The sequence below is a fragment of the Eumetopias jubatus genome, unplaced genomic scaffold (genome assembly GCF_037043125.1).
Source record: "Eumetopias jubatus isolate StellerSeaLion01/CBP00866 unplaced genomic scaffold, mEumJub1_p1.0 scaffold_14, whole genome shotgun sequence".
Lineage (NCBI taxonomy): Eukaryota > Metazoa > Chordata > Mammalia > Carnivora > Otariidae > Eumetopias > Eumetopias jubatus.
Window position 1 is genome coordinate 66,619,424 of NW_028274820.1, and position 26,492 is coordinate 66,645,915.

The 26,492-nt window shown below is 37.3% G+C and overlaps 1 protein-coding gene and 1 long non-coding RNA gene across 2 annotated transcripts in view; one reads left to right on the top strand and one right to left on the bottom strand.

Annotated features, from left to right (window-relative positions):
• Window positions 1–289: 289 nt before the first annotated feature.
• On the top strand, window positions 290–24,830 carry LOC114201305 (uncharacterized). The gene is made up of 5 exons (XR_003607623.2): window positions 290–622; window positions 5,253–5,398; window positions 7,988–8,088; window positions 22,057–22,184; window positions 24,532–24,830. It is a non-coding gene; the product is annotated as an uncharacterized LOC114201305 (long non-coding RNA).
• Window positions 15,589–26,492, bottom strand: part of TBX20 (T-box transcription factor 20) — a 52,623-nt gene continuing 41,719 nt past the window's right edge. Inside the window, exons 7-8 of the mRNA XM_028093898.1 lie at window positions 17,390–17,502; window positions 15,589–15,929 (exon numbers count right to left, since the gene is read on the bottom strand). Coding sequence (XP_027949699.1) covers window positions 15,589–15,929; window positions 17,390–17,502 — 454 coding nt within the window. The remainder of the gene's footprint in view (window positions 15,930–17,389; window positions 17,503–26,492) is intronic.

A 26,492-nucleotide genomic window follows, 5' to 3' on the forward strand; every position in this document is an offset into this window, starting at 1 on the left:
GTCGGGCGAGGTCCGCAGGGGCCTAACTCGGCTCACAGCCTCAACGACTCGTCCCCGCCGCCGTTGCGGGCCGCCTGGTTGTCAGGACGACCGGGAAACCTGGAGGGCGGGGCGTGAGATCCAGGCCTCCCTGCTCTGCTCGTGCGTCCTCCACGCGCACCGCGCACCGCCTCGGCGCGCAGCCCACGCGCACGGCCCCAGCGCTCTGCGTCACGTGCATCCCCCAGGCGTGTCGTCCCCCGCGCGGCGCCGGCGCACTGCCTCACGTAAATACCTGCGCACACCCTTGCGGGCCAGACGACCTGTGCCCGGGTGGGGCTCCACGGTCCGGCTGGTGGGGAAGCAGGAGCTCTCTCTGATTTACTTCTTTTTTTCGAGTTCAGGCATAGCTTTGTTATTTTTACCAAAAGGTTGCACGTCTGGAAGTAATTAAAAGGGAAAGAAATCTTAGTTGAAAGAAAGAACCATAGAAAGAGAGCGAGGGAAGAAAGAGGTGCGCCTCCCACTTTGGGAACATCTCTCTCCCCTCCTATGAACACCTTGCAATGGACATTAAGTGTCTCCTACATAGAGGGATTGGCCCAAGGCCATAGGCAACATGTGGCAGAGAAGGCTGAGCCAGGTGAGTCTAACCTCAAGGCTTCGGGTTGGCACTAGAGTTGATACCGCCTTTCCCCTTGGAGGGCGGCATTTATAAATCCATTCTTGAAGTATGTGGCCCTTGAAACTGAAAGTTATTTTATCAGGCAAAAATGTGTTTATTAAGGAATAGCAGAGAAATGCAATTCAGGACATGCAAGCTATGGGCAAAACGATAGGCAAGTACAGCAAAGGAGAGGAACTTATGAGAAGGAGACAGTTGGGAGGGGTTATTTTGAACAAAAATACATTGGAAAACATTAAGAGTGCAGGGTGATGAGGGTTTCTCATTGGCGGAGTTGCTGGCTTAGCAAAATTCTTGTGGGAGATAAAATGTACATCCCTTCCTGTTAGGGCTTGTAATGGAGGATTCTTTCTAGTTCAGTCTTCGGTTGTGGTCTGTAATTCACCTCAGTGAGGGAGCTCCCCCTTCTGGCCTATAGCCTCCATTTGAAATGAGGTTTCCCTTTATTAATTTTCACAAGTGAAAGTATGTGTCCCAACAGTGTTGCTAAGATAGAATTCCTTGGGCATAGAATCATTGTGCTCAGTGCTCTCACCTTCCTAAACCAGACCTACCCGGCGTCACATTGGCTACGTAGCCAAACATGCCACAGCAGCTAGCAAAAATGGACGGAGTTCTTGACGTTTTCCATGTCCTCTGGCACCGCTGGAGTCCACACCGCTTCACTTCCCATCTGTTTTGAACTCCCTCATCCCCACCTCCCCCATGTGATAATCTATGGCTCATTATGGTCAGATTAATTTTCCTGATACAATATCCTTCAAAAATGTTCATGGTTCCCATAACCCACAAATGAAATGTAAACTCCTTGGCTTGCTCATCAGTGCCTTCAATAATCTGCCCCAATCAGCCTTTTCCACTTCTCTGGACACAGATCTTCCAGTAATCTTGAGTGAGGTGCAAAGCATGAGACTCCATAACTATCCCTTTACTCATACCAGAAAGCTATTCCCTAGTCCCCTAGCTCTTTCATCCATTTCTCCCTGAGCATCTGAGTTCTTTCACCTTCCAGGCCCCAGCCCACATTAATTCCCCCTTCTCTAAAGGTCTGAAGCAATTATTGACCATAGTATTCATCTTGTCACTTATTTAAATTCAGTAAGTACTGTTATTAATTTGTTTCCTAAGTTTTTTTCAGGGAGAATTTCTACAGTGCTGGCACTGTTTGGTGCTTAAAATATTTTCTCATTTAATTCATAAAATAACTTTATTCAAATTAGAAAATTGAGGATCAAGGCTATAGTAATTTGTCCAAGTTTTGACAGCTAAAAATTGTCCAATACTGAGTTTAAAATGAAAGGTATTTATGGGTGGTTGATAAAAATATGTTACTGAATAAATATGCAAACTCAAAATACCTTATTTTTATGTATTTTAATATTTTTGAGAACAGTAAGTGAAAGGCTATGATTATTTTTTATTAGAGTTATATTAGATTCATAAAATGAACTGGGTAGATTTGCACCTTTTTGCATTAGAACATCTAGTTTGGGAGCCTTTCTTTTTTTCTTTAATCTTTCAGTTTCCTTCATGATTATTGGTCTATTTACATTGTCTACCTTTTCTGCGGTCTATTTGCGAAATTTCTGTTTTCCCATAGACATTTCAAGTTGGCTGAATTCTACACCCTACTCTACCTGAGATTAATATGGCTATGTGTGCTTTTTTTAAAAAAAAATTAGAAATTGCCCAATGAATCTGTTTATCCCTCAACTCTCTGTGATTTTAATAGGTGTGTTTCTTTTAAGCTGTATGTTGTTGAATATTTGTAAGATACTCTAAGGGTCCTTGTTAATAGATTATTCAAGTGATTTTATACACTTTATGTTTTTTTCATGAGGGGTGGGAAGGAAGGAGTGGCTGCTACTGGAATGTTGACCAGATGTCATTTTCAGTGCCATTTTCCTGTACAGTTCTGAACTGAACTTTCTGATTTTGGTTTCCTACCCTTCAGTTTATTTTGCCTATTTCCTATGTTAACACTTTTTGGTCAGTTTGTTTATTTGTTTTCTGGAAGTTCCAGTCGCCTCTTGGATCACTCAGTGTACTAACAGAATAAAACATTCTTACCCTTGGTTTAGCCCTTGAAAGTACTAATCTGGTCATTTTTTCTATTTAAAATATAATTTTTATAAGAATGTTCAATGTATTATTATTTCTATTGGTGAAAATTAGAAATAACCTCCACATCAAATAATACATTATAGAACACTCATGCAATGAAGCATCCCTAAATTGACTAAAGTCATTTGAATATTTAATAATATGGAAGAATACTCATGATATAGGGTTTAAGGTATAAGAAGCAGGATATATATGATTCAGGCATATAGCAACACATAATTAACTATATGCCAGGTTCCATTTTAAATCTTTTACATAGTGGACTCATGTGTGGATGATTACTATGGTGTGACCTTGAGCTAGTAACTTAGCCACTCTAAAATTTCTCATCTGAAAAATGCTAAAGCACCTAAAACAAAATACATGCTTAATTTAAAAAAATGTTCCTATATCTTGCTCTAGATTGACCATATTAAAGGTATACTGGTCAGTATTACAATATTTTGCTAACCTGGATTCTTTTTCATTAAATTATATTTCTGTATAGTTCTATTATTAGACAGTAATGTGAGTGCTAGATTCATTAGTTAACTTAAAAAAACTGAGAGACAGTTGCATAAATAATTATGCATTTTCTTACTAAGAACCCCCAGTGCCTCCATTCAATACGTGCCCCCTTTAAAACCCATCACCAGGCTAACCCATCTCCCCACCCCCTACCCTCTAGAACCCTCAGTTTGTTTCTCAGAGTCCATAATCATGGAACACTACATCAAAAACTAATGATGTAATGTATGGTGATTAACATAACATAATAAAATAAAATTTAAGTAAATAAAATAAAACTAGTTTCTCTTAAAAAAAAAAGGAATAGATTTGTATATGTGAAGGAAAACATGGCTGAATAGAATCATGGCACATTTTCATCTTTCTATAACTTCCAACAGCAGTCACTTATTTTACTTAGTTATTTTGGGGTTTTTTTTTAAGATTTTATTTATTTACTCATGAGAGATGGAGAGAGATAGGGAGGCAGAGGCAGAGGCAGAGGCAGAAGGAGAAGCAGACTCCCTGCAGAGCAGGGATCCCAATGCGGGACTGTATCCCAGGACCTTGGGATCATGACCTGAGCTGAAGGCAGACGTTTAACTGACTAAGCCACCAAGGCACCCCTACTTAGTTATTTGAACAGACAGTTATTTGAGTTGTATTTTAGCTACATGCTTATTAATGACAATAACTTAAACTAGTATGCCTGATATTTATTCTATGATGAACTGACAAGTAAAATAACACATTATAATTTGGTATAATACAATATATTCTTGCATATTATATCCTATTTAAAGTGAATATGCCTCGTGATTTAGCAAATTGTTTCTCTTACATAGAGATTTCTAATTCTGTCTGTATCTAAAACTCATCTGTTTCCTCTTTGTCTCTTAGGAAAGCAGTTGGTAATTTTTACCCAAAAATGCAGTGAAACAAAATAACCAGCAGATGGCAATAATGACTTGTAAATCAGAAATTTAAAAAAATTTTTTTAGGTAGTTTAAAAAAAAAAAATCACTGTCCTTGTAATAAATCAGTTTACCAAATATGAAATGTAGGGGAACTCCAAATTTAATTCCACATAAAAATAATTATGTTGCATATTTCGTATATCAAATTATTAAAGATACTCATTATGGCCAACATTTGGTTTTTGAAATAATAATGACTGCTTAAATGGATTCAAGTAATTTTTTTTAATCAAATTTAAATGTTTTAACTTTATGCAAATAGATATAAATTGAAGTGGATAGCTAAGTTACATCTATATGTAGCTTGGTTATATGGATCAGAAAAGAGAGGTAGTTCAGCAAACCATCATTTTGAAAAGGTTATATTTTCCTCTATAATTTGATAACATACTAATTTCACTTTAATTGATACTTTTCTGCATGAAAGATGGGTTTTTATCTGTGTTGTTTCACAGATTCTTATACATTACTTTTTTTTCCCTTCGACAGTACAAGGAGTTGGAATTGGTGTCAAAGTGTGTATCTAGCCTATCACCATTAGATAGTTCCAAAGATGGTAGCAGAGTTTTTAGGATCTCATAATTATGTCAACTGTAATTGAACTGCATATCCAAGATTCTTTTAGAGCCATTTTATTTAGTGATTTCATCATTTCAATTAAGAAGTTTTAAAAGAGTGAACCAAATGGGACTCTTTTTTTATATTTTTGTAGGACTTTCTATAAATTTGCAAAGATGAAAAAACTTTTTTATTTAATCACGTATCTCTGTTTTTGTCTCCAAAAAACAGGATAAACTATGGGTATGTGCTTCTTGGTGACTATGTGTTTTCTAATTGGTTTGTTTTATATGTTAAAAGGTCTTTTCGCAGGTTGTCTCCACTAAAAGAAATGTTTTTGCACATGTGTATTTTATAACACAACTACTTCAGTCAAACCATTACACACCTTGGATTGATTCACTTTTAAATAGTATGTTTGCTGCTATTGGTTTACTTTATAGATCCTGCTTTAATTCTAGCTGGATGCAGGTGCTTCTTCATAGGAGAAAATGGAAAGTCACCAGGTGCGGTGAAGCATACAGCTTGAACGTCAACACTTCATATGTAGTGCTTTGCATGCGGCTGCCTTTTCATCCACATGAGAAAGGTACCTACGATAAGTTGGAATTTCTAGGAGTTCTAGTCTACTTTCTGTGTCCACAAGGGGCTTATTCTCCTTTTAAAAACTGGAGCTCCTTCCACCATCCATACTCTGGTCAGTTGTTACCAAGCCTATGCTAGATGAAATGAGATCACTTTGCCCTTGATAGATTTATATAGGCATAATTCATTCAAAGGAAGGGGGTAATCCACGAGTTAATTGGGAAAATTCCTTCACCCACCGCCCTACCACATGGGGAGACTGCCTAATTGCATAGTATGTACACACTGATTTGAGAAGAAAGGTATTCAGTAATCATTAAGTGACTTAAGCAATATATACACAACCACATACGTGTGTATATATATATATATGTACATATACACACACACACATATATATATACCACACCCCCCAAAATCTATTTTTCCCTGAAACGAATGATGATAGTTCCATGTACAAACCCAAAAATACCAAGATTAATTTTATTTACCACCAAAGTAACAATTACAAGAATTACTACATTCAATATTAATGAACAAAAGTCTTAGACTATATTAAAGAGTGAATTGTAGAATATGTGTGGGCAGATTAAATGTAAAACATAGCAAAACAGCAAAGATATATAAGGCATCTGTGTGCTGTTTTGTATCCCATAATATCCTAGATTGATTTAACTTTGATTATGACATAGTAGTCTAGAAATATCACTGTACTGGGCCCAGTATATGTTTTGGGCAATTTACTTCTCTAGCTTTTATTTCCCTGACTATGGAATATAAAGACTTTGGACTACATGGCCTGATTCAAGTCTTTTATCTGATTCTGATTAGTATTTGTGCATATACTTAAGTAGCAAGAAAAATATGGCTCTTGGGTCATACAGTGCCCTGTACCCAGCTCTCTTCTTAGCACTGCTTCCCTTCTCTCCTCGTGTGCATCCAGCTGCGTTTGGATTCCACCCTGAGGGTCTTCCTCTCAGCAGTCTACCCCACAGTTTATCCCCATCTTGTACTCCAGGTGCTACACTTCACTGTCAATCCAGATGAGCTAAGCCTATCGCTCTTGAACCTGTTCATCCCAGCCCCAACCTGGCCTCCACTTCATCCCTGGTCTCTGTTCTGATTCCTCCCTGATTCCACTTGCTGTCCAGTCTTTTAGTATAGTGGGCTTCATTGTTCCTATTTTCTAATTATTTCTTTGCTCTAGCAGAACTAAGTTGGAACTGGAGTATAAGGGAGAAGGAAAAATATCCCCAAATGAGTAATAAGTGTTTACATCAAGACCACCAGACTCTTGCTTTGGGCAGCAGAGTCCTGCTTCCACACGGATATTGACCTATCCGCAAAAGATAATTTCCCTTCTGTTCTTTGCCATAATCTAAAACTCTTCTTGAGACATTTACCAGTGACAATTATGTAATCTAAGAGAAAATTTGTTAGGGTTATGCAGCTTTTATGTTTCTTGATTAAGGTTGTTTATATGGGTTCAGTAAAGGCAATGTAGACTTTCAAAAAATTTCTTAAAATTTAGAAATATTTGAGGGGTTAGCACAGTATCTCAGTTATGAGTACAGACAGTATTTGAATCCTGGCTATCTCACTGATGTAGGTTCTGAGCACTAATTTTCTCTACACCTTAACTTTTTCATACCTCAAATGGAAATAATACTAGTTCCTACCTCAGAGAGCTGTTGCATAGATTAAATAAGATAAGGTATATAAAGTGCATAGTTATAGCAAATGTCCTAGAAAAGGTAGCAATTAATGCCATATCAAGGCTCAGGGTAGAGAGGGAATGATTTATATCATCTTTTTCCCACCTAGGGAGTTCAAAGAACTAGCTACAATTCTTTCTAGGAAAAAAACCAGGAGGGGATAAAAATAAATTAATATAAATGGAGGGCTTAAGGCCATACAGTGTTATCAAATTGGCAGTATTATCTTTCTTTTACAGATTAAAAAAAATGAGGCAGGGAGAAGATTCTAGAATGCCCACTCTTAACTCACAAGTATGTAAGATTTACTCCCCTGGAAGTCCTCAAAGTTGACAAGTTGGGTGCTAAAAATGGAAATAAAAGATTTGCTGCATGGCTTTTTCTCTTATGTTTAAAAATAACGGTGATCTGTAATTCACATACCATAGGAGACATTCTTTTAAATTGTAGAGTTCAGTGACTTGAGTATATTCACAAGGTTGTGTAATCATCACTACTAGTTCCATCTTTTCACTCCCCCCAAAAGAGACCCCTACACCCACTGGCAGTAATCCTCATTCCTCCTTCCTTCCCAGTCCCTGCCTTCTGTCACTATGACTATACCGATGCTAGCTATTTCATACAAATTGAATCACACAATACGTGGTTGTGTCTGGCTTCTTTTACCTGGTTTTCAAGGTTCATCCATGTTGTAGTATCTATCTGTACTTCATTTCTTTCTATACCTAAATATTCCATTGTATAGATATGCCAAAGTTTATCCATTCACCAGTTGATGAATGTTTGAGTTGTTTCCACTTTTTGGCTATTATGAAAAATGCTGCCATGAATATTCATGTACAAGTTTTTGTGTGGACATATGTTTTCATTTCTCCTAGGTGTAGACTACGAGTGGAATTCCTGGGCCATAAGTTAACTCTATGTTTAACCTGTTGATGAACTGTTTTCCAAAGCAGTGCACCATTTTCCCAACATCAAGGTACAAGGATTATTTTCTGGACTCTCTATTGTTTGTTAATCTACTTGTCTGTTATTTCACCAATACCATACTATCTTTATTACTTTAGCTTAGAGCAAGTTCTTAAGTCAGGTATTTTCAATCTCCAACTTTGTTCTTCTTCAGTATTTTGTTGGCTATTCTGGGTCTCTTGCCTTTCCATATAGAGTCAGTTTGTTGATAGCTACAAAAGTTGCTGGGATTTTGATTGGATTATGTTGAATCTATAGATCAAGTGGGAAAGAACTGACATCTTGACAATATTGAGTCTACCTGTCTGCAAACATGGACTATCTCTCCATTTATTTAGATCTTTGATTTCTTTCATCAGAGTTTTATAGTTTTCCTCATATAGATCTTGTACATATTATACCTCAGTATTTTCTTTTCCCTTTTGGGGTGCTGATATAAATGGTGTTATGTTTTTAATTTCAAATTTTTAATTGTTCATTGCTGATATATGGGAAAGCAATTTACTTATTTATATTAATTTATTTATTTATTTATATTAATCTTGCATCCCACAACCTTGATATAATTTCTTATTAGTCCTATGAGTTTTTTGTTGGAAGCATGTTAATGTTCCATATTTAAAAATCAGTAAGAATGAAAAGGAAAAAAATCCTTAAAATTATAAGCAACTGGCTGGCTTGATTGCATGTGACTCTTGATCTTGGGATCATGAGTTCAAGCCCCACGTTGGGTGTAGAGCTTACTAAATAAATAAATAAATAAATAAATAAATAAATAAATAAATTTATTATTAAAAAAAACTGTAAGAAACTGAACAAATGAACCCAGTTGTATTGTGAATGAGTGACATAACCATATAGTAGGATAAAAAAGACACTAAGTAACTGCTAAACATGTGACCTGACTGTATTCCCTTAGTCGGGGGTGGGGCGGCAGGGAACAACTGCAAACAAAATCTGAACTCTTTTTAGAAGGTTTGTTTATTGCAGTTTTATGAGTGAAGCAATATGAAATTATTTGGGGCATATGGTAGAATTGAGTAAATATGTTGAGGTTGGGAGCCAGGAGCCAGTCTCACTGTGGAAGAAGACACATACAGATATGGAATGGGGCAAAGCAAGGCAAAGAAGTCCCCTATGGGAGTGCACTGGAATTGGAGATAGCAGCATAAACTCATGATGTCTTATACATCCTGTACACACACACACACACACACACACACAGATGTGTGTGCTTATATACATATATATTCCCAGTTCTCTTGTCTGAGAGGGCCTAGACACAAACATACCCCAATGAGCACATCTGGCACCCAGATTTTGGTTTCTAATATAGTTCCTCAACTAAAAGGAATCTGGATTCCTTAGAGAAATGGCCGGTTCCAGAAAGGGTACAAGATGAGCCTCAAACAATGTATTATGCCAGAAACTGAGTGCAAAAAAAAAAAAAAAAAAAAGTCAATTAGGGCATGTCAAAAGGACACAGGAGCCAACCTGAGGGGCTCCTGATGACCATACTGGGGTGATTTGAGCACTAAGATAACTAAGAATGGTAATAAATTATAAAACATTGAAAAATAGGAATTATTTTGCCATGAAAGAGACATAAAGGCTGAGGCACTGTACCAGTTTAAAGGACTGAAGAAGCGTGATAACTACATGCAAGATGTGCTCCTGCACTGGATCCAGACTGAAGGAAGAAATATACCACAAAGGACATCACTGGGTCATTTGACAAAATTGGAATACAGATGGTAGATCACAGCATTTTACCACTGTTAAATGTCCCCAAATTGCTGACTGTCCTGTGGGTATTTAATGGAATCATCTTGGTTTTAGGAAGTACACTTTGAATTACTTAGGGTAGTGAGGCATGATATGTGAAGCTTACTCTCAAATGGAGGAAAACAATCTGTATATATTACGTGTGTGTAGGGGGTAGTACATGCACTACCTCAGTGTGAATGCAAATGATAAATGGGGCAAAAAGTTCACAATGGGTGAATCTGGGTAAAGAGTATACAGTGTTCTTTATACTGTCCTTACAACTTTTCTGTCAGCTTGGAATTATTCCAAATAAAAGATTTTTTAAAAGGTTGGTGTTTGGCATGCACAAAAAATTAAGGATAATAGAGCAGACTTCTGAAAGCAGAAGGTATGATAACGTCAAATATTCTGAAGGACTGTCATGTGGAAGGATTAAGACTGAAATTGGCTAATCTTATTTTTTATCAGCCTACTTTGTGTAATACCATTACAGCACATCGAAGAGCTCATGGCTGGAATGAGCAGTAAGCTTTAAGCTTTATGGAGTCTTCAGTATCTTTCCATACAGAGAGGTGCAAAATCCCATGATTCTAAGAATTCATCAGGTGGAGTAAGTGAATGAACGGGATTTAGGTGTAGGAAAATGGGAACCAGTGGGGACTTGAGAGCAATGACTTCTCTATAGGCTTCCAAATACAATTAAAAACAAAAACCAGGGGCACCTGGGTGGCTCAGTCGTTAAGCATCTGTCTTCAGCTCAAGTCATGATCCCAGGGTTCTGGGATCGAGCCTCCCTGCTCAGCTGGAAGCCTGCTTCTCCCTCTCCCACTCCCCCCTGCTTGTGTTCCCTCTCTCATTGTGTTTCTCTCTGTCAAATAAATAAATAAAATCTTAAAAAAAAAAAAACCCAAACTCTGTATAGTAATCCCATTGGCTGTGTCTGGTCTGGGAGTGGCCAGCTATGACCCCTAATCTTACCTAATCCATTTTTTTTCCAAGTGAGGAAACAGGTACCAAAAGTCATGAAGCAAGTGTGTAAGATAATGAAAGGTGTAAATGTGTGCATATATATCAAAACACACCATTTTTAATGAAAGAAATTAATATCACACATTTGTACTTCTGTACAATTTTGGGTAATATATAATTTTAAGCTGTTTACAAATAACATGTAATGCTTCAAATATTACATAATGTTGATAATACATTTCTAGCAGAAATAAATATATTGCACTTAAAAAGAACTTCATTAGATGTTACTTCATAGTATTAGGCTTATAACTTCTTTTTCATAAAACATTTCCCATGCCCTTCCCCCCACCCCCAACACACACACTTCATTACAGTGACTGTTCTCACGCAATTCATTAAGCAAATGAACACAGCAAACAATAGAACTGTGATAGAGTCTACTAAAGAGGGTATATCCAATTTTATCCTTTAGGAAATAAAAGACGTTCTTTTAGGTTTCTGAAAATAAGGAAAAAACAATACATATTTTAATGTATCAGAAGTAAAATACAACAAATTGTATTTTTTGTCTAGATGTATTATTTTACCAATGTTTTTATTTTATTATTATCAGGGGAGGGGATTAGAATTGAGGGAGGGACAGAGAAAGAAGGGCCAAAAAATACTTATGGATTATTTGCCTATCAAATATTTATAAATGAAACTTTGCATATTTAAGCATGCTGAAGAAAGATAAATATTAGAATATTTTATAATTGGCATGGAATATTAGTGAAGAAATTATTTTATGGTTTTCTAAAGGTTTAAGAATTTTTAACCTTTCGTTTACATAAAATGCTTGCATTCTGAAATAATATAAAAACATGTAAAATCCATTCCTCCAACCAAGCCGTCTAAAGGAGCCAGCTGAAAATCTTTTCTGTCCAGTGCTTTCTTTCTTGTCTAAACTAGGGTATAATATTGTTTTGTTTGTAATAATTATCAATTCCATACATGTTTAATAATGTAAATAGTTTCCTTACTCAATGGAAGACTGAGTTAAAATATTGTTTGTCTTATAATATGTGACCCTGCACATTACATAACTGAGTTTTTTGAACTTTAGTTGCTGAGTCATGGCTAAGCAAGACTGCATATTTAATGGGGTGATAACGTCATTCTATCCATTGTATCTGAAGCTCATTTTTCTCAGTATAGTTCAGCTTAAATATTAGCAAGACAGCCTGAAAAGCCATGAAATTTAGAAATGGGTTAAATATCCTAACATCTGTCTGAAAAATTCATAGGCAGTATGGGAATGGGGAATCCCTTTCTTCTAAAAATACTTTTTTAAGGAGGGCATGTATTGCAAGGAGCACTGGGTGTTACACACAATGAATCATGGAACACTATATCAAAAACTAATGAAGTACTGTATGGTGACTGACATAAAAAAAAAAAGTAAAAATGCTTTTTTCTTGGGCTTTTGGAGGGCGTCCTTTTTCTTTTTTTGAATGGGGGGCTGGGGATGTTGTGGCTGGAGAAGTGTTGTAACAGAGATGTGGATGAGAGTGAGGAAGGGAAGATCTTGGAATACCCCAGAAGTTAATGTAACTCCTATAGTAGAGCTCTACACAGGGTTTTTCTTAGTATCTTTTTAATACCTCCCGTTCTGTGCCCATCTACTAGGAAGAACAACAAACCTTTGTTATAAACTCAAAAGGACCAGCAGTGCAACCTAAATTCATTAATATAGAACTTGTAACCTAATAATTGGTGATGTATTAGACACAAGATGGATATACTTTACCTATATAATATTGCTAAGAGTGGACAGAGGAGGGGGAAGACTTGAAAAAGAAGCAAAAGAAATAACTGAACTTACTCAGCATTATTGATAAATGTTTTAAAAACAAATCAGGTCTGCAGAACCTACTAAGATATGAATTAATCCCTTCAGGTTAGATAAAGCAGTTCTGAAAGGGCCTCTTTTTAGCAGCACTGCACATCAGCGATGTATTTTGATACTGTACTATACCTTGTGGGGGGAAACCCTGAATTTATTCCAAATACACTGTAACTCATGCTCTTAATTATTCAATTGGCTTTTCCACTATCTAGTTCTAATAATTACTTTTGGTAGGATAGACTTTAGACTTTAAAATCTTAAATGCCCAAAGAGTTAAGAAAGAATCAACAACCAGAATAGCTCAGAAAGACCCAGGTTGGAGTAAATTTCTACCCTTGGTTCTCATGGCTAGGGTGACTTTGATCAAATTAAGCTCCATGTACCCTGTGCTTTTTATTTCTGGTTAAAATAATGCCAAATACTTTTAAGAATATATCCAATTTAGAATTTCAGGTGTTATTCCTGAAGAGCATGCTTTGGTATCTTAGTCTTTGCTTTCCTTGAAGCACTCTACTTATTTTTAGCCTTATTCTGCTTAATTACAAAATCAAATTATGAAGTCAGGAAATACTGGTGTAAAACCATATTTAACAAAAACATAAAACACCTACTTTAAGACACGTCAACTGGGAAAAATGTCTAAATAGTATTAAAATGATCCTTTCATTCTCATCGAAAAGAAAATTCAGATACAGATTCACTTTAGTAGACCAGCAATTTACCAGAGTATCAAGTAGCATCATGTTAAATAGCATCTAGTTTTATTACTCCTGCCGTAAGCAGCAGTACTGTGTATTAAAAAGAGTACTGGCAACAGGCCAACTATTAAGTATCAAATCCCTATCCTAAGCTCTATGGATACTTAAACATTAGTCACAGCTGCTTTTTTAAAGAAACGCATTATTTATGCTGTGTTTGAAAACAAACTACCTGTGGATACTATAGCATAACATGCAAGAAGTTAGAAATTAGCCTGCGGTGTCTGCCATAGGAATCTGAGATGCTTGGTTGGCACAGCCCATGCTTCTCCATAAGTGAACTGTGGGCCACAGTGGAGAAAAACAATTGCAAAGTCCAGCAACAATGGCATCACATAGACAGGCTCTGCCATTATGCCGCGTCTCCTAGACTAGAAATGCCCCAAAGAAGCATTTGGTATGGGAAAGCCTAATAGAACAACCAAATAGAATTCCATGCAGTCTGATGTGATCAGTATATTGCATTTACTCCCATCTCTACTCTCAGCAGTGATATTTCCCATCTCTTTTAACAGATTCAGTACTTTTATAGTCAGAACAAAGTAGATACAAAATCTAAATTAGGTTAATACAGAGTTTTGGGGAACACTGTAAAGAAGACAGGTTGTATCTCATAGCAATCTAAAGTTGAAGGACTGTAAACTTTACTCAATTTCTGTTGTTAGGGAAACGAACTGTTGCAAAATGCCAAATATGCTCCCCTGACTGTAAATGCTTAGATATATGTTGCCCCCCAAATATAATGATTATAGATAGCTAAAATATAACTAATTACTAAACACTAAAGGAAGGCTTAAGAAGACATTAAGAATGCAAAATAAAGAGGATAAATGCTTTACATTGATTTACAAGCACTGCCAGTGTTTTAGTCAGGGGGTCATTGAGTTGACATACGATTTCATATAATGGACTAGAAAAATGGTAAAGGAGTCACTGAATAGAGCAGTAAGAAGGACAAACCAGATATAGGGACACACAACTTGTAAGCATAGGTTAAATGGTGGCTATATGGGCATACAGAATGGTCATTCACAAATCCTTGTCAATCAGTGGTTAACAGCTATCTAATAACAAAGCAAATTTACCAAAAATGAGAATTTGGCCCAGTCCATTTTACCATCCAAAAGATCTCCCAAAGCTGAAGTAAAAATGAAGGGGCCTTTGGTACCCATGGCAGAGAAATTCCCTTAAGAACCGGGCAACCGTCCTGTTATTGCAGACTGAGAGAAAGTCTCAGGTGTCATCGCACAGAGGCTTTAGAAGTGTTCCTCAATGAGTAAGTCAGTAGTGCACTTAGAACGCAGCCCAGAAAAATAAAACCTCAGTTTTACAATGTAACACATAGAGCCTCTTGCTTCAAAATTGTGTATAGAAGGTTTTTCCTACATAAATGGCAAGTAATTGCAAGAAAGAGAATTAGGAAGAAAGAAGCCAAGACTGGGAAAAAGAGCTTGTCAGGTACTGGCCCTTCAGTATGACAAAAAGAACTTTGTGAAGTCATTACCGCCTATTCATCCACAAAATAGGATGCTTCAGCATTATCTCGGCCCCTTCCCAAGCAAACTAATACAAAGGACAACTAAACATGCTTAAGCTACAACACTACAAATATTTCTCTATTGGCTCTCATTTTCTACAGGGAGAAATGGACTTAAGTTAGTCATTATGCATTACGGTTGGTATGTTATATATATTGCCTCTTGGAAGATTCTTTTGACCTGTGGAAAGCAGAAAGAAAACCTCTACACATTGATTTTATACATTACTGCATTGACACAGCATTTTTAACTGCTAGGTATAATGCACCTTAAAATTCATCTGACCTGTGTTATGAAATTTCCTGGGTAAGTTAGTATACTATTGGTTGCAGGATTTAGGCTGGCTAAGTCTATACTGATTCTCTCTCGAACCCAAGAGCTGTCCCCAAACTACACATGACTCCCGGTCTGTGGTGCACTCCCTCAGTGGTAGGTTTTATTGTGAGTCCAGCTCTCCTCTTTAATAAGTCCCATGTCTCCTGGAGAGCTCCTGCTCTAACACCCCACATCCCACCCACCCAACTCTGTCCCATATTTCCATACCCATTTGCACATTCTGGATCTGGATTCTCCAAGGTTTAGAAGAGTCATACAAATGGTGTCATCACCGCAGAGGAATGGCGCAGTCCTTGGATAGCAGCATAGGGCCCCTGCTGAAAGTAGTGATGGTACCGGGGCATGTGGAATGAGGGGAATGTCGGGCCACTCCCCTGCATCGAGCTGGCAATAGCTGATGGTGTCAGAGGCATCCCCAGTCGGCTGTATGGTGGCAATGAACCTTGTATAGGGTGAGGAATGGGTGTTGCTATGGATGCTGTGCTGGTGCCAAGTGCAGTAAGGGACTGGGGGTGCTGAAATCCAGGAAAACTGGATGAAGATGATACCCAGGAGCTGAGAGACAAATTATCAGACGTTGTAAAGGCTGACCCTGAAAGGAAAAACAACTCATTAGACTAGAAACTCTGTTTCAGTGTGCGAATCAAGAATTACATTATCTGTAAGGATTGATTGATTTTTTAAAAAATATAATTGATCTGCAATTTAAAAAGACAAGCATGTCAACCATAAGTCACAGCTACCTTTCCAGGTAAGATATCATTTCTACCGTATATGGAAGAGAGAATTTACTAAACAGAAAAAGACTTAACTCATTAGATGGCCTACATGCTCCCAGAGAATGGCCAAAACACTAGAACCCTGCCTGGAAGTAATAACTGGATTCCCTTTAAAGGAGCTCCAAATAGCTAGTATCTGTCCTGACCTCTACAACATCCTTATAAGGAAGGCTGGACATATGAGCCTCAACAAAGTTACTGGGTTCTTAAAGGCATTGTGAAAACCCACAAGCATGTTTTTCTTTTTCTAGATTCCATAATTCCTTATTAAATATTTGACAAATTACAAGAGTAAGTTTTTCTTATATCACAGCATCCACAAGTTTAAACAAAAGTTGACACTGAATTTTCCAACTGTATAATTAATTACTAGTAGTCCATTTGGATTTAGTTTGAAGAGATGTCCTATATTTTGACAGATTATGCTATTCCATATAAGAGACATAAAATTATGACAGAGGGCTCTTTCCCCACACAAATATCCCTGTGCCCAGGTTTAGGCACCCTCTGGACTCCCAAGTGCAAAGTGCTCCTTTGTGAGTCTTTGGGACAGAGGAATTTTTCAGTATCCCCCTACTGTCACCGCTGGGGCCACTGCCTGTACGTAATGCCCTTCACTAAGAAAATCTTCTTTTTAAGTGTTTTCCAGGGTGCCTGGGTGGCTAAATAGGTTAAGCATCTGCCTTCGGCTCAGGTCATGATCACAGAGTCCTGGTTTGAGCCCCATGTTGGGCTCCCTGCTCAGTGGGGAGTCTGCTTCTCCCTCTCCCTCTGTCCCTCCCCGACCCCACCCCACCCCCCGCTCATGCGCGTGTGCACTCTCTCAGATAAAATCTTTTAAAAAGTAAAGTCATTTTAGTCATCGATCCTAATAAGATATTTCTAGAATATCTTATAAGAGGAACAGATATAGTTCCCGATTTTCAGATTATAAAATTAGGGTTCAGAAAGACTAAAGGACTGCCCCCAGAGTCCAACAGGTCTTTGGTGGTAGATCACAGACAAGTAACTCCTGAGCCCTGACTCAGAGGCTTGATGTCCTTTCACTAGAAAACCACAGGAAACCATCAGGCAGAATAATCACTTAAGACTCAGAAGCAAAATAATGAACTGTATGAAAATCAGCCTCAGGGGCTATCCTTTCCTCAAGAGACTCCTGAAATACTCTGGGGGAAGAGTGCACCCTGAGGACTACAAGTTTCATCACCTACCTTTCTTTCTCGTTCTGGGTGCTCTTGCTCCCAGCAGTTACATAGCCCGGAAGCCGTCTTACCTCGATTCTGTGTTGTCTGAACCTCATCCCCCAGCACATCCTCTTCTCCTCCATAGGTACGGATGGGTGAGCGGGCATAGGAATGCTTCTGGATCAGGCTCTCCACACTTTCCCTAGGTTAGAGAAGGACACATCCTGAATAAACTAAAAAGTACTTGGAGATGGAGATGGGTCTGAAGGATAACTACTCAGTAAAACCATTTTCTCAGCCCAAAGACCCCCCACTTCAGGGAAAGATGACATTCAAAACATGTATATTTATGCCACTATAGACCCCTCAGAAACATGACCTCAGGCATGCAAATACAAGCAAACATAACTGGATAGGATAGGGACAATCCCCGGAAATCCTACAACATGGAGGACAAAGAGGTGAACAAGGAGCTGGGAAACCAGACTATAGGAATGCAGAATTTAATGATTTGAAAAATGAGTGAGTGAAAATCCTGAGGAGCTGCAGTGACTCTTCTGACTTCATCAGCTAATGAACATAGAACAAATACTTGACTGATACGAACTGCACTTACTGAACAGCTGATGAAATGCTGGCCAGAAGTTCAGAATATCATTAGTCATAAAAAGACTCAACGTTCACTAGTAAACCTAGTAAGTGCACAGAGTATATGACAATTTGGGTAGTTTGGATAATGTACACTTTGAGATTCCTGTTGCTAAGACTGAAAATTACAGAAAACCTGTGAAGGACACATAAAATGGCCATTAGGAAATTGAGGCCCCCATATAAATTGGTTCCTTGACTTTGAAGGTAGTCTTCCTGTTGAAACATACTCTGACAACTAAAGAATGCAGTTCACTTTAAAAAACAAGAATTACTGGGGCGTCTGGGTGGCTTAATCACTGAGTGTCTGCCTTCGGCTCAGGTCATGATCCCAGGGTCCTGGGATCAAGCCCCTATCAGGCTCCCTGCTCCGCGGGAAGCCTGCTTCTCCCTCTCCCACTCCCCCTGCTTGTGTTGCCTCTCTCGCTGTCTCTCTCTCTGTCAAAAAATTAAAAAAATCTTAAAAAAAAAAAAAAAAGAACTATTTTGGTATTGGCCCATTTGACCAGCTGCTGTTTAAAAAAAAAAAAAAAGGCCAGCAAGAGTTTAGCCAAAGAATTCTTTGCCAAAAATACATGTTGATAGCAGGTTGGTTTACACAGTATACATCTCTAGAATAGCTGTGGCCTAATGATTAACACTGAATTAACCACCAAAGGATAAAAAAATAAGTAATTTAAAAAACTGTGTGTTGAAGAACAAATCAAACACCAAATTTCACATTGAAGGGACAAGGAAAACAAAATGTCATAATAGCTTTTCAAAATGTAACACTTGTCAACATTTCACATAGATATATAGACTTTACTGGTGAGAAAAATACTAACTCATAGTGAATCTGGCCTTCTAGAAAACTTGTATACTCACAGAAATGAAAGCATTTTGTCATATTATGTAGCTTGCAAGTGAGGACTTAAGGGTAAACTTAAAAGAAAAATTAATTATAACAACAACTCAAGTTACATCTCCATTCCAAGAGAGTTTTAAAATAAGCATACAGTACCAACTTCATGTAGTCAAAATGATCAGGATCCATATCCAAAAGATTAACATACAGCTAGATTAAAAAGTGAAACCATTCCATACTCACTGATATGGAAAGAACTCTAAGATATAGTAAGTGAAAAAAGTACAGAAGATATATATAGGTATAAAGTGCTACCATTTGTGGATTTAAAACAAGGAATATATGTGTTTGTATATGCATAATATTTCTGGAATGTTCCAGTTTCATAACAGGAAACTGCCTAGAATAGGTCATCTCTGTACCAGGGATTTAAGGGACTGGAACCAGGGATTTAAGGGACTGGAGCAATGATTCCCAACTTTTGTCTTGACTCTCAAATTTGTCCCAAATCCACTTGAGTCGCCTGGGGCTCTTAACAAAGAAAAACTAAATTGAGGTATAATTAGTATACAACAAATAGTACATATTTAAAGTGTACAATTTGACCAGTTTGGGCTTATGTGACAAGTGACACCACCGCAAGTGAGAAAAGAAACATACCTGACAAAGGTTTCCTCATGCTTCCTGGTCCCCACACCAACAAGTCTGACCAAGGAAATCACTAATATGATTTCTGTTCCTACAGATCAGTTTGCATTTTTTTAAATTATACAAAAATGAAATCCTATCTTATGTTTTTCTCTCATGTTTTCTTTTTTAATCTGGCTTCTTTCCACTCAGCATAATTACTTTGAGATCCGTCATGTTGGAGCATATATCAAATAGTTAAATCTTACTCTGAGTAGCACTGTTGTCCAAATGATAGTATGTACTATATGTACTATAGTTTATCTATTCACCTGTTGATCAACATTTGCCTTGTTTCTAATTTCTGTTACACCAGAAGCTGCTACCCATATTCAGGTATGCTTTTTTTTTAAATGGACATATGCTTTCATATCTCTTGTTTTCTTTGCAGAAAGGTTTTAGTTACAAATTCAAAACGATCATCAGGGGCGCCTGGGTGGCTCAGTTGGTTAAGCGACTGCCTTCGGCTCAGGTCATGATCCTGGAGTCCTGGGATCGAGTCCCGCATCGGGCTTCCTGCTCAGGAGGAGGTCTGCTGCTCCCTCTGACCCTCTTCCCTCTCATGCTCTCTGTCTCTCATTCTCTCTCTCTCAAATAAATAAAATCTTAAAAAAAAAACTATCATCAGATTGTTTCTTCTTGAGTGGGTTTTGGTAGTTTGTGTCTGTCTTCAAGGAATTTGTCCAGTTCATCTAAATTGTTGAAATTATAAGCTAAGCATTCATAATATTGCTTTATTATCCTTCCTTTCAGTATCTGTAGAATCTGTAGTGATATTACTCCTCTTATTCCTGACTATGGTAATTTGTGTCTTGTCCCCTTTTTTCCCAATCAGTTTGGGTAGGGGATTGTCAATCTTATTAATCTTCTTTGCTTTTGGTCCCACTGATTTTCTCTATTATTTTCCTGTTTTCTATTCCACTTATTTCCATTCTGATGTCTATTATTTCCTTTCTTCCACTCACTTTGGGTTCAGTTTGTTCTTTAGATGAAGCTGAAGTCATTGATTTGAGATCTTTGTTCACTTCTAAAGTAGGAATGTAGGGGTGCCTGGGTGGCTCAGTCAGTTAAGCATCTGACTCTTGATTTCAGATCAGGTCATGATCTCAGTGTTGTGGGATCAAGTCCTGCATTGGGCTCCACACTCAGTGGGGAGTCTGCTTAAGATTCTCCCTCTCCCTCTGCCCCTCCCCCTGCTCACTCTCTCTCAAATAAATCTTTAAAAAAAATAAAAATAAAGTGGGAATGTAGCCTATACATTTCCTCTATGTTCTAGCAGCATCCTATAAGTTTTAAGTTTTTATGGGCTATATTTTCAATTTCATTCAGTTCAAGATATTTTCTAATTTCCTTTTTGATATCTCCCATGACCCTTGGGTTATTCAGACATGTTATTTATTTTCCAAATGTTTGGGAATTTTCCAGTTATCTTCCTGTTACTACTGCTTTCCAACATAATTCCATTATGGTCAGAGAACATACTCTGTATGACTTGAACACCTTTAAATTTATTGGGACCTGTTTTTTGGCACAGGGTATGGTCTATCTTAGTAAATGTTCTGTGTGCACTTGAGAAGAAAGTATATTCTGCTGATGTAGGACAGAGCATTTTATAAATGTCAATTGGGTGAAGTTGGTTAACAGAGTTGCTTAAATCTTCTATATCTTTACTCATTTTCTGTCTACTTGTTCTATCAGTTTTTAAGAGAGGAATAGTGAAATCTCCAACTATAATTGTTTATTTTCCTATTTCTCCTTACAGTTCTGTCAGTTTTGCTTCATGCACTGTACTTTGAAGGTCTATTAGGCACATAAATATGTAGGACTGTAAGTTCTCCTGATGAATTAAACCCTTTACGGGCATACCTCAGAGACATTGTGGATTCAGTTCCAGGCCACCAAAGTAACATGAATAGTGCAATAAAGTAAGTCAAATGAATTTTTTGGTTTCCTGGTTCATATAAAAGTTATGTCTACACTACACTGTAGTCTATTAAGTGTACAATAGTATTATGTCTAAATAAAACAATGTATATACCTTAATTAAAAAATACTTCATCATTAAAAAATGCTAACCCCATCTGAGCTTTCAGCAAGTGGTAATCTTTTTGCTGGTAGAGGGTCTTGCCTCGTTGATGGCTGCTGACTGATCAGGGTGGTGGTGCTGAAGGCTGGGATGACTGACAATTTCTTAAAATAAGACAACAATGAAGTTTGCCACATAGATTGACTCTTCCTTTCACAAATGATTTCTCTGGGGCATGTGATCCTATTTGATAGCATTTTACCCACAGTAGAACTTATTTCAAAATTGGAATCAATACTCTCAAACCGTGACTGCTGCTTTATCAAGTAAGTTGATGGAATATTCTAAATCCTTTGTTGTCACTTCAGCAATCTTCACAGCATCTTCACCAGGAGTAGATTCCACCTCAAGAAACCACTTTCTCTGATCATCCATAAGTAGCACCTCCTCATCCATTCAAGTTTTATCATGAGCTCACAGCAATTCAATCACATCTTCAGGCTCCACTTCTAATACTAGTTCTCTTGCAATTTCTGCCACATCTGCAGGTACTTCCTCCACTGAAGTCTTGAATCTTCAATTTGTAAAAAATGCAGTAACTACAAATCACAAGAAAGTGATGTGCAATATAATGCAATATGCCTACATCAGTATGAAATGATCTACTTTATCCATGGTAAGTTCTTTGCTCTGAAATCTGTGATATTAATATAGCTATTCCAGTTTTTCTTTTGACTAGTGTAAATATGGTATATTTTTTCCATTGCTTTACTTTGAACCTGCTGCCTTTAGATATAAAGTGCATTTCTTTTTTTTTTTTTTTTAAGATTTTATTTATTTATTTGAGAGAGAGAGAATGAAAGAGAGAGAGTACGAGAGGGAAGAGGGTCAGAGGGAGAAGCAGACTCCCTGCTGAGCAGGGAGCCCGATGCGGGACTCGATCCCGGGACTCCAGGATCATGACCTGAGCCGAAGGCAGTCACTTAACCAACTGAGCCACCCAGGCGCCCATAAAGTGCATTTCTTAAAAGGCAGCACATAGGGGCGCCTGGGTGGCTCAGTTGTTTAAGCAACTGCCTTCGGCTCAGGTCATGATCCTGGAGTCCCGGGATTGAGTCCCGCATCGGGCTCCCCGCTCGGCGGGGAGTCTGCTTCTCCCTCTGACCCTCTTCCCTCTCGTGCTCTCTATCTCTCATTCTCTCTCTCTCAAACAAATAAATAAAATCTTAAAAAAAAAAAAAAAAAGGCAGCACATATTTGAATTGTGCTTTTTAATCCAAACTGACAATCTCTCCCCTTTAACTGGGGTATTTAGTGCATATATATTTAATGTGATTATTAATATGGCCAGGTTGAAGTCTATCATCCCTATGTTTGCTTCTTACCTTCTCATCTGCTATTTGCCTTTTTCTTTTTTTTGCCTTCTTTTAGGTTGTTTTATTATTTCATTTTATCTTTGTTGGTTTATTGGCTATAACTTACTCTTGTTATTTTAGTGGTTGATTTACTTTACAGCAAATATTTTTAACTTACTACAATTTACTAGGCAAATGATAAGATACCACTTCAAGTATACTTAAGACTTACAATAATATATTTCCATTTCTCCCTTCCATCCTTTGTGCTGTTCTTGTCAAACATTTTACTTTTACATAAATCCGATATTACATTGTAGCTGTTTTGTTTAAACAATTATTTTTTAAAAGATGTAAATAATATGAAAAAATTTGATCTACTTATCCTTGTAGTTACCATTCCCACTGCTCTTCATTCCTTCGTGTAGATCCAGATTGACATCGAATCTTCTTTCTACCTGAAGAACTTCCTTTAACATATTTGTAGTATAGTTTGTTGATGGTGAATTCTTTCAGCTTTCATATATCTGAAAAATGTCTTCATTTTATTTTTTTAAAGATATTTTGGCTCAGTATAGGATTTCCAGTTGACAGACATGTTTTCTTTCTGTACTTCAAAAATGGTGCTCCACTGTCTCGTTTACATTTTTTTTTTTCTATTTACTTTGTTTCTGAGAAGAAATCTGCTGGCATCCTTATTTTTGTTCCTTTTATGTGATGTCTTTACTTCCCTGGTTGCTTTCAATATTTTCGCTTCATCATACTTTTGAGCAATGTGATTATGATGTGCCCTGGTGTTATTTCTTCAAGCTTCTTGAGCCTCTTTGGATTGTGTTGTTTTCAGTTGCCATTAAATTAGGAAAAATTTTGGATATTACTACTTAAATATAATTCTTCTCCCACCCCACCCCCCCAACTTCCCATCTACCTTTCAGGGACTCCAATTACACATATATTAGACTGCTTAAAGTTTTCTCTTAACTCACCAATATGCTTCATTTTTAAAAATTTCTTTGTTCTCTGCATTTCACTTTGGATAGTTTCTATTGTGTGTCTCGAGTTTACCAGTCTTTTCATCTGCAATGTCTACTCTGCCATTAACCCCATCCAGTGTATCTTTCATTTTATACATTATAGTTTTTATCTTTAGAATTTTGATTTGAATCTTTTGGACAGCTTCCATCTATTTAATTTTTTGAATATATAACATAGATATAATAATTGTTTTTAATGTCCTTGTCCTGTAATTATAATATTTGTGTCAATTTCATTTTCAGTTGATAAATTTATCACATTATTGGTCATATTTTCCTACCTCTTTGTACTTGTTAATTTTTGATTAGATGCCAGACTGTGAATTTTATCTTGTTGGGTGCTGGATGTGTTTGTATTCCTATAAATATTCTTGAGCTTTGTTCTGGGATATAATTAAGTTACCTGGAAATAATTTGATCCTTTGGGTCTTGCTTTCAAGATATCTGAGGGAAGATTGGAACACTCTTTAGTCTAGGATTAAGTTTTCCTCACCACTGAAGCAAAAACCTTCTGAGAATTCTATCAAATGCCCTGCAAATCACAAGGTTTTCCAGTCCATCTGTTAGATGTCAGATCAGGCACTATTCCCACTTCTGTATAAATACTAGAGACTGTTTCCTCTAATCTTTTCAGGTGTGTTCTCCCCCCAACCTCTGGTAGTTTCCTTGGATGCATGATTTAATCGGATCTCTGCTGAACAGTCAAGAGGGATCCCCTAAAGATCTTTGGAGTTCTCCTATCCTACAGTCTATCCTGTGGATTCTGTTTTGGTCTCAGCAGACTCTTAGCTCGGATTATTAAACTCAGGAAAGTTGCCATGCTCTGCCTGTATTCTCTGCTCTTGTGCCATGGCCTAAATCTGCTCTCAGACTTATGCTGATGCCATCATAGGGCTCATCTCATTTGATTCCCATCCCTTGGGGATTACTGTCTTTTGTTGCCTAATGTCCAATATAATAAAAAAAATTGTTTTGTATATTTCGTGTGTTTCTTAATTATTTAAGGCAATAGAGTATACTTAGTCCTTGCTACTTTACCTTTACCTGAAGCAAAGTCCCTCCTGGAGATCTTCTAAAGATTCAAAAACCCAGGCCACATCAAGAGAACAAGTAAACCACAACCTCTGGGGGTGAGACACAGGCTTCAGTAATTGTTAAAGCTCCCCAAGTGACTCCAAAGGGAATGCAAATTTAAGAACAGAGGAGAGGTATGTGATGGATGTTTTTCACCATATACTCCCCATACCCTTTGAATTTTGAACATACATATTGTTCATTCAAAATTAAATGGAAACTATAAAAATGTCATGAAAGTAATACCCTACCAATTAACAAAAAAAAACAGCTGAACTAACACCAATACTTATTCCTTATAATGATAAAAATTGTCATTATCATGCCAATTTTTTATATAGTAAATGCACTGAAGGCAGAGTGGTATATTGGAAATATCATGGGCTTTAAAGTCATTTACCGAATGGATGAATGTATAGATGAGTAGCTGGACCATCTAGAACCATTTTCACATTCTAGTTCTGTTACTTCCTTAATCTCTCTTCATCTATACATTGAGGAGCATAATAGCAGCCTCACAGGGCCATTAATTCATCCAAAAATATTTACTGAGTACTTATTATGAACAAGGCACCATTCTAGGAATTGTGGATATAGCAATAAACAAAACATAAAAATCCCTAACAGGGGAGTAGGCTAGAGGGAAAAGAGAGAGACATTAAGAAAAATATGAAGCATATTAGATGATGACAATAGTGCTATGGAAAAATAAAAATAAAGCAGGGACTAGTGATAAGAACTGTAACTCTGAGGATTAACTATGATAAGGCATTTGAACTGGCCAAAACAGAGTCTGGCACATAGGAGGTACTTAGTAACCTATAAAAGTATATCTAAAGCAGGTAAAAATATTTTATTCTCTTAGATTATATTTGTCTCCAATTTATTCTACCCATCTGAATAATCCTAATACAGAATAATGAGATCTAAACAGGAAGTTTTCTCTTGGTGATAGAATACTAAAGTCAGCAGAGAACTTGACTACAGTGTTATTTGCAGTTCTACTATAAAATTATACCTATCATAAAAGATAAAATGTTAAGGGGCACCTGGGTGGCTCAGTCATTAAGCGTCTGCCTTCAGCTCAGGTCATGATCCCAGGGTCCTGGGATCGAGCCCCACATTGGGCTCCCTGCTCAGCGGGAAGCCTGCTTCTCCCTCTCCCACACCCCCTGCTTGTGTTCCCTCTCTCGCTGTCTCTCTCTCTGTCAAATAAATAAAATCTTTAAAAAAAAAAAAAAGATAAAATGTTAAGCTTAAGCAAATCCATATCACTTGTTTAAAAGTGTAACTTATTTTTAAAAATCTCCTGAACAGACTTGTTGAATCCTTTGATTTAGACTTGTTGAAATGAAAATAGTTTATCATATACTAAGAGGCACAGTAAATATATAAAATGCAAAACTTAATGGAACGGATAATTTGGCATGATGCGGATGCTAATTAATCAATTTGCCAACTGCCCTATTTTTTAACCTTTATATGCCTACACTCTGGTGATGTTGGATCCCCACAACCTTA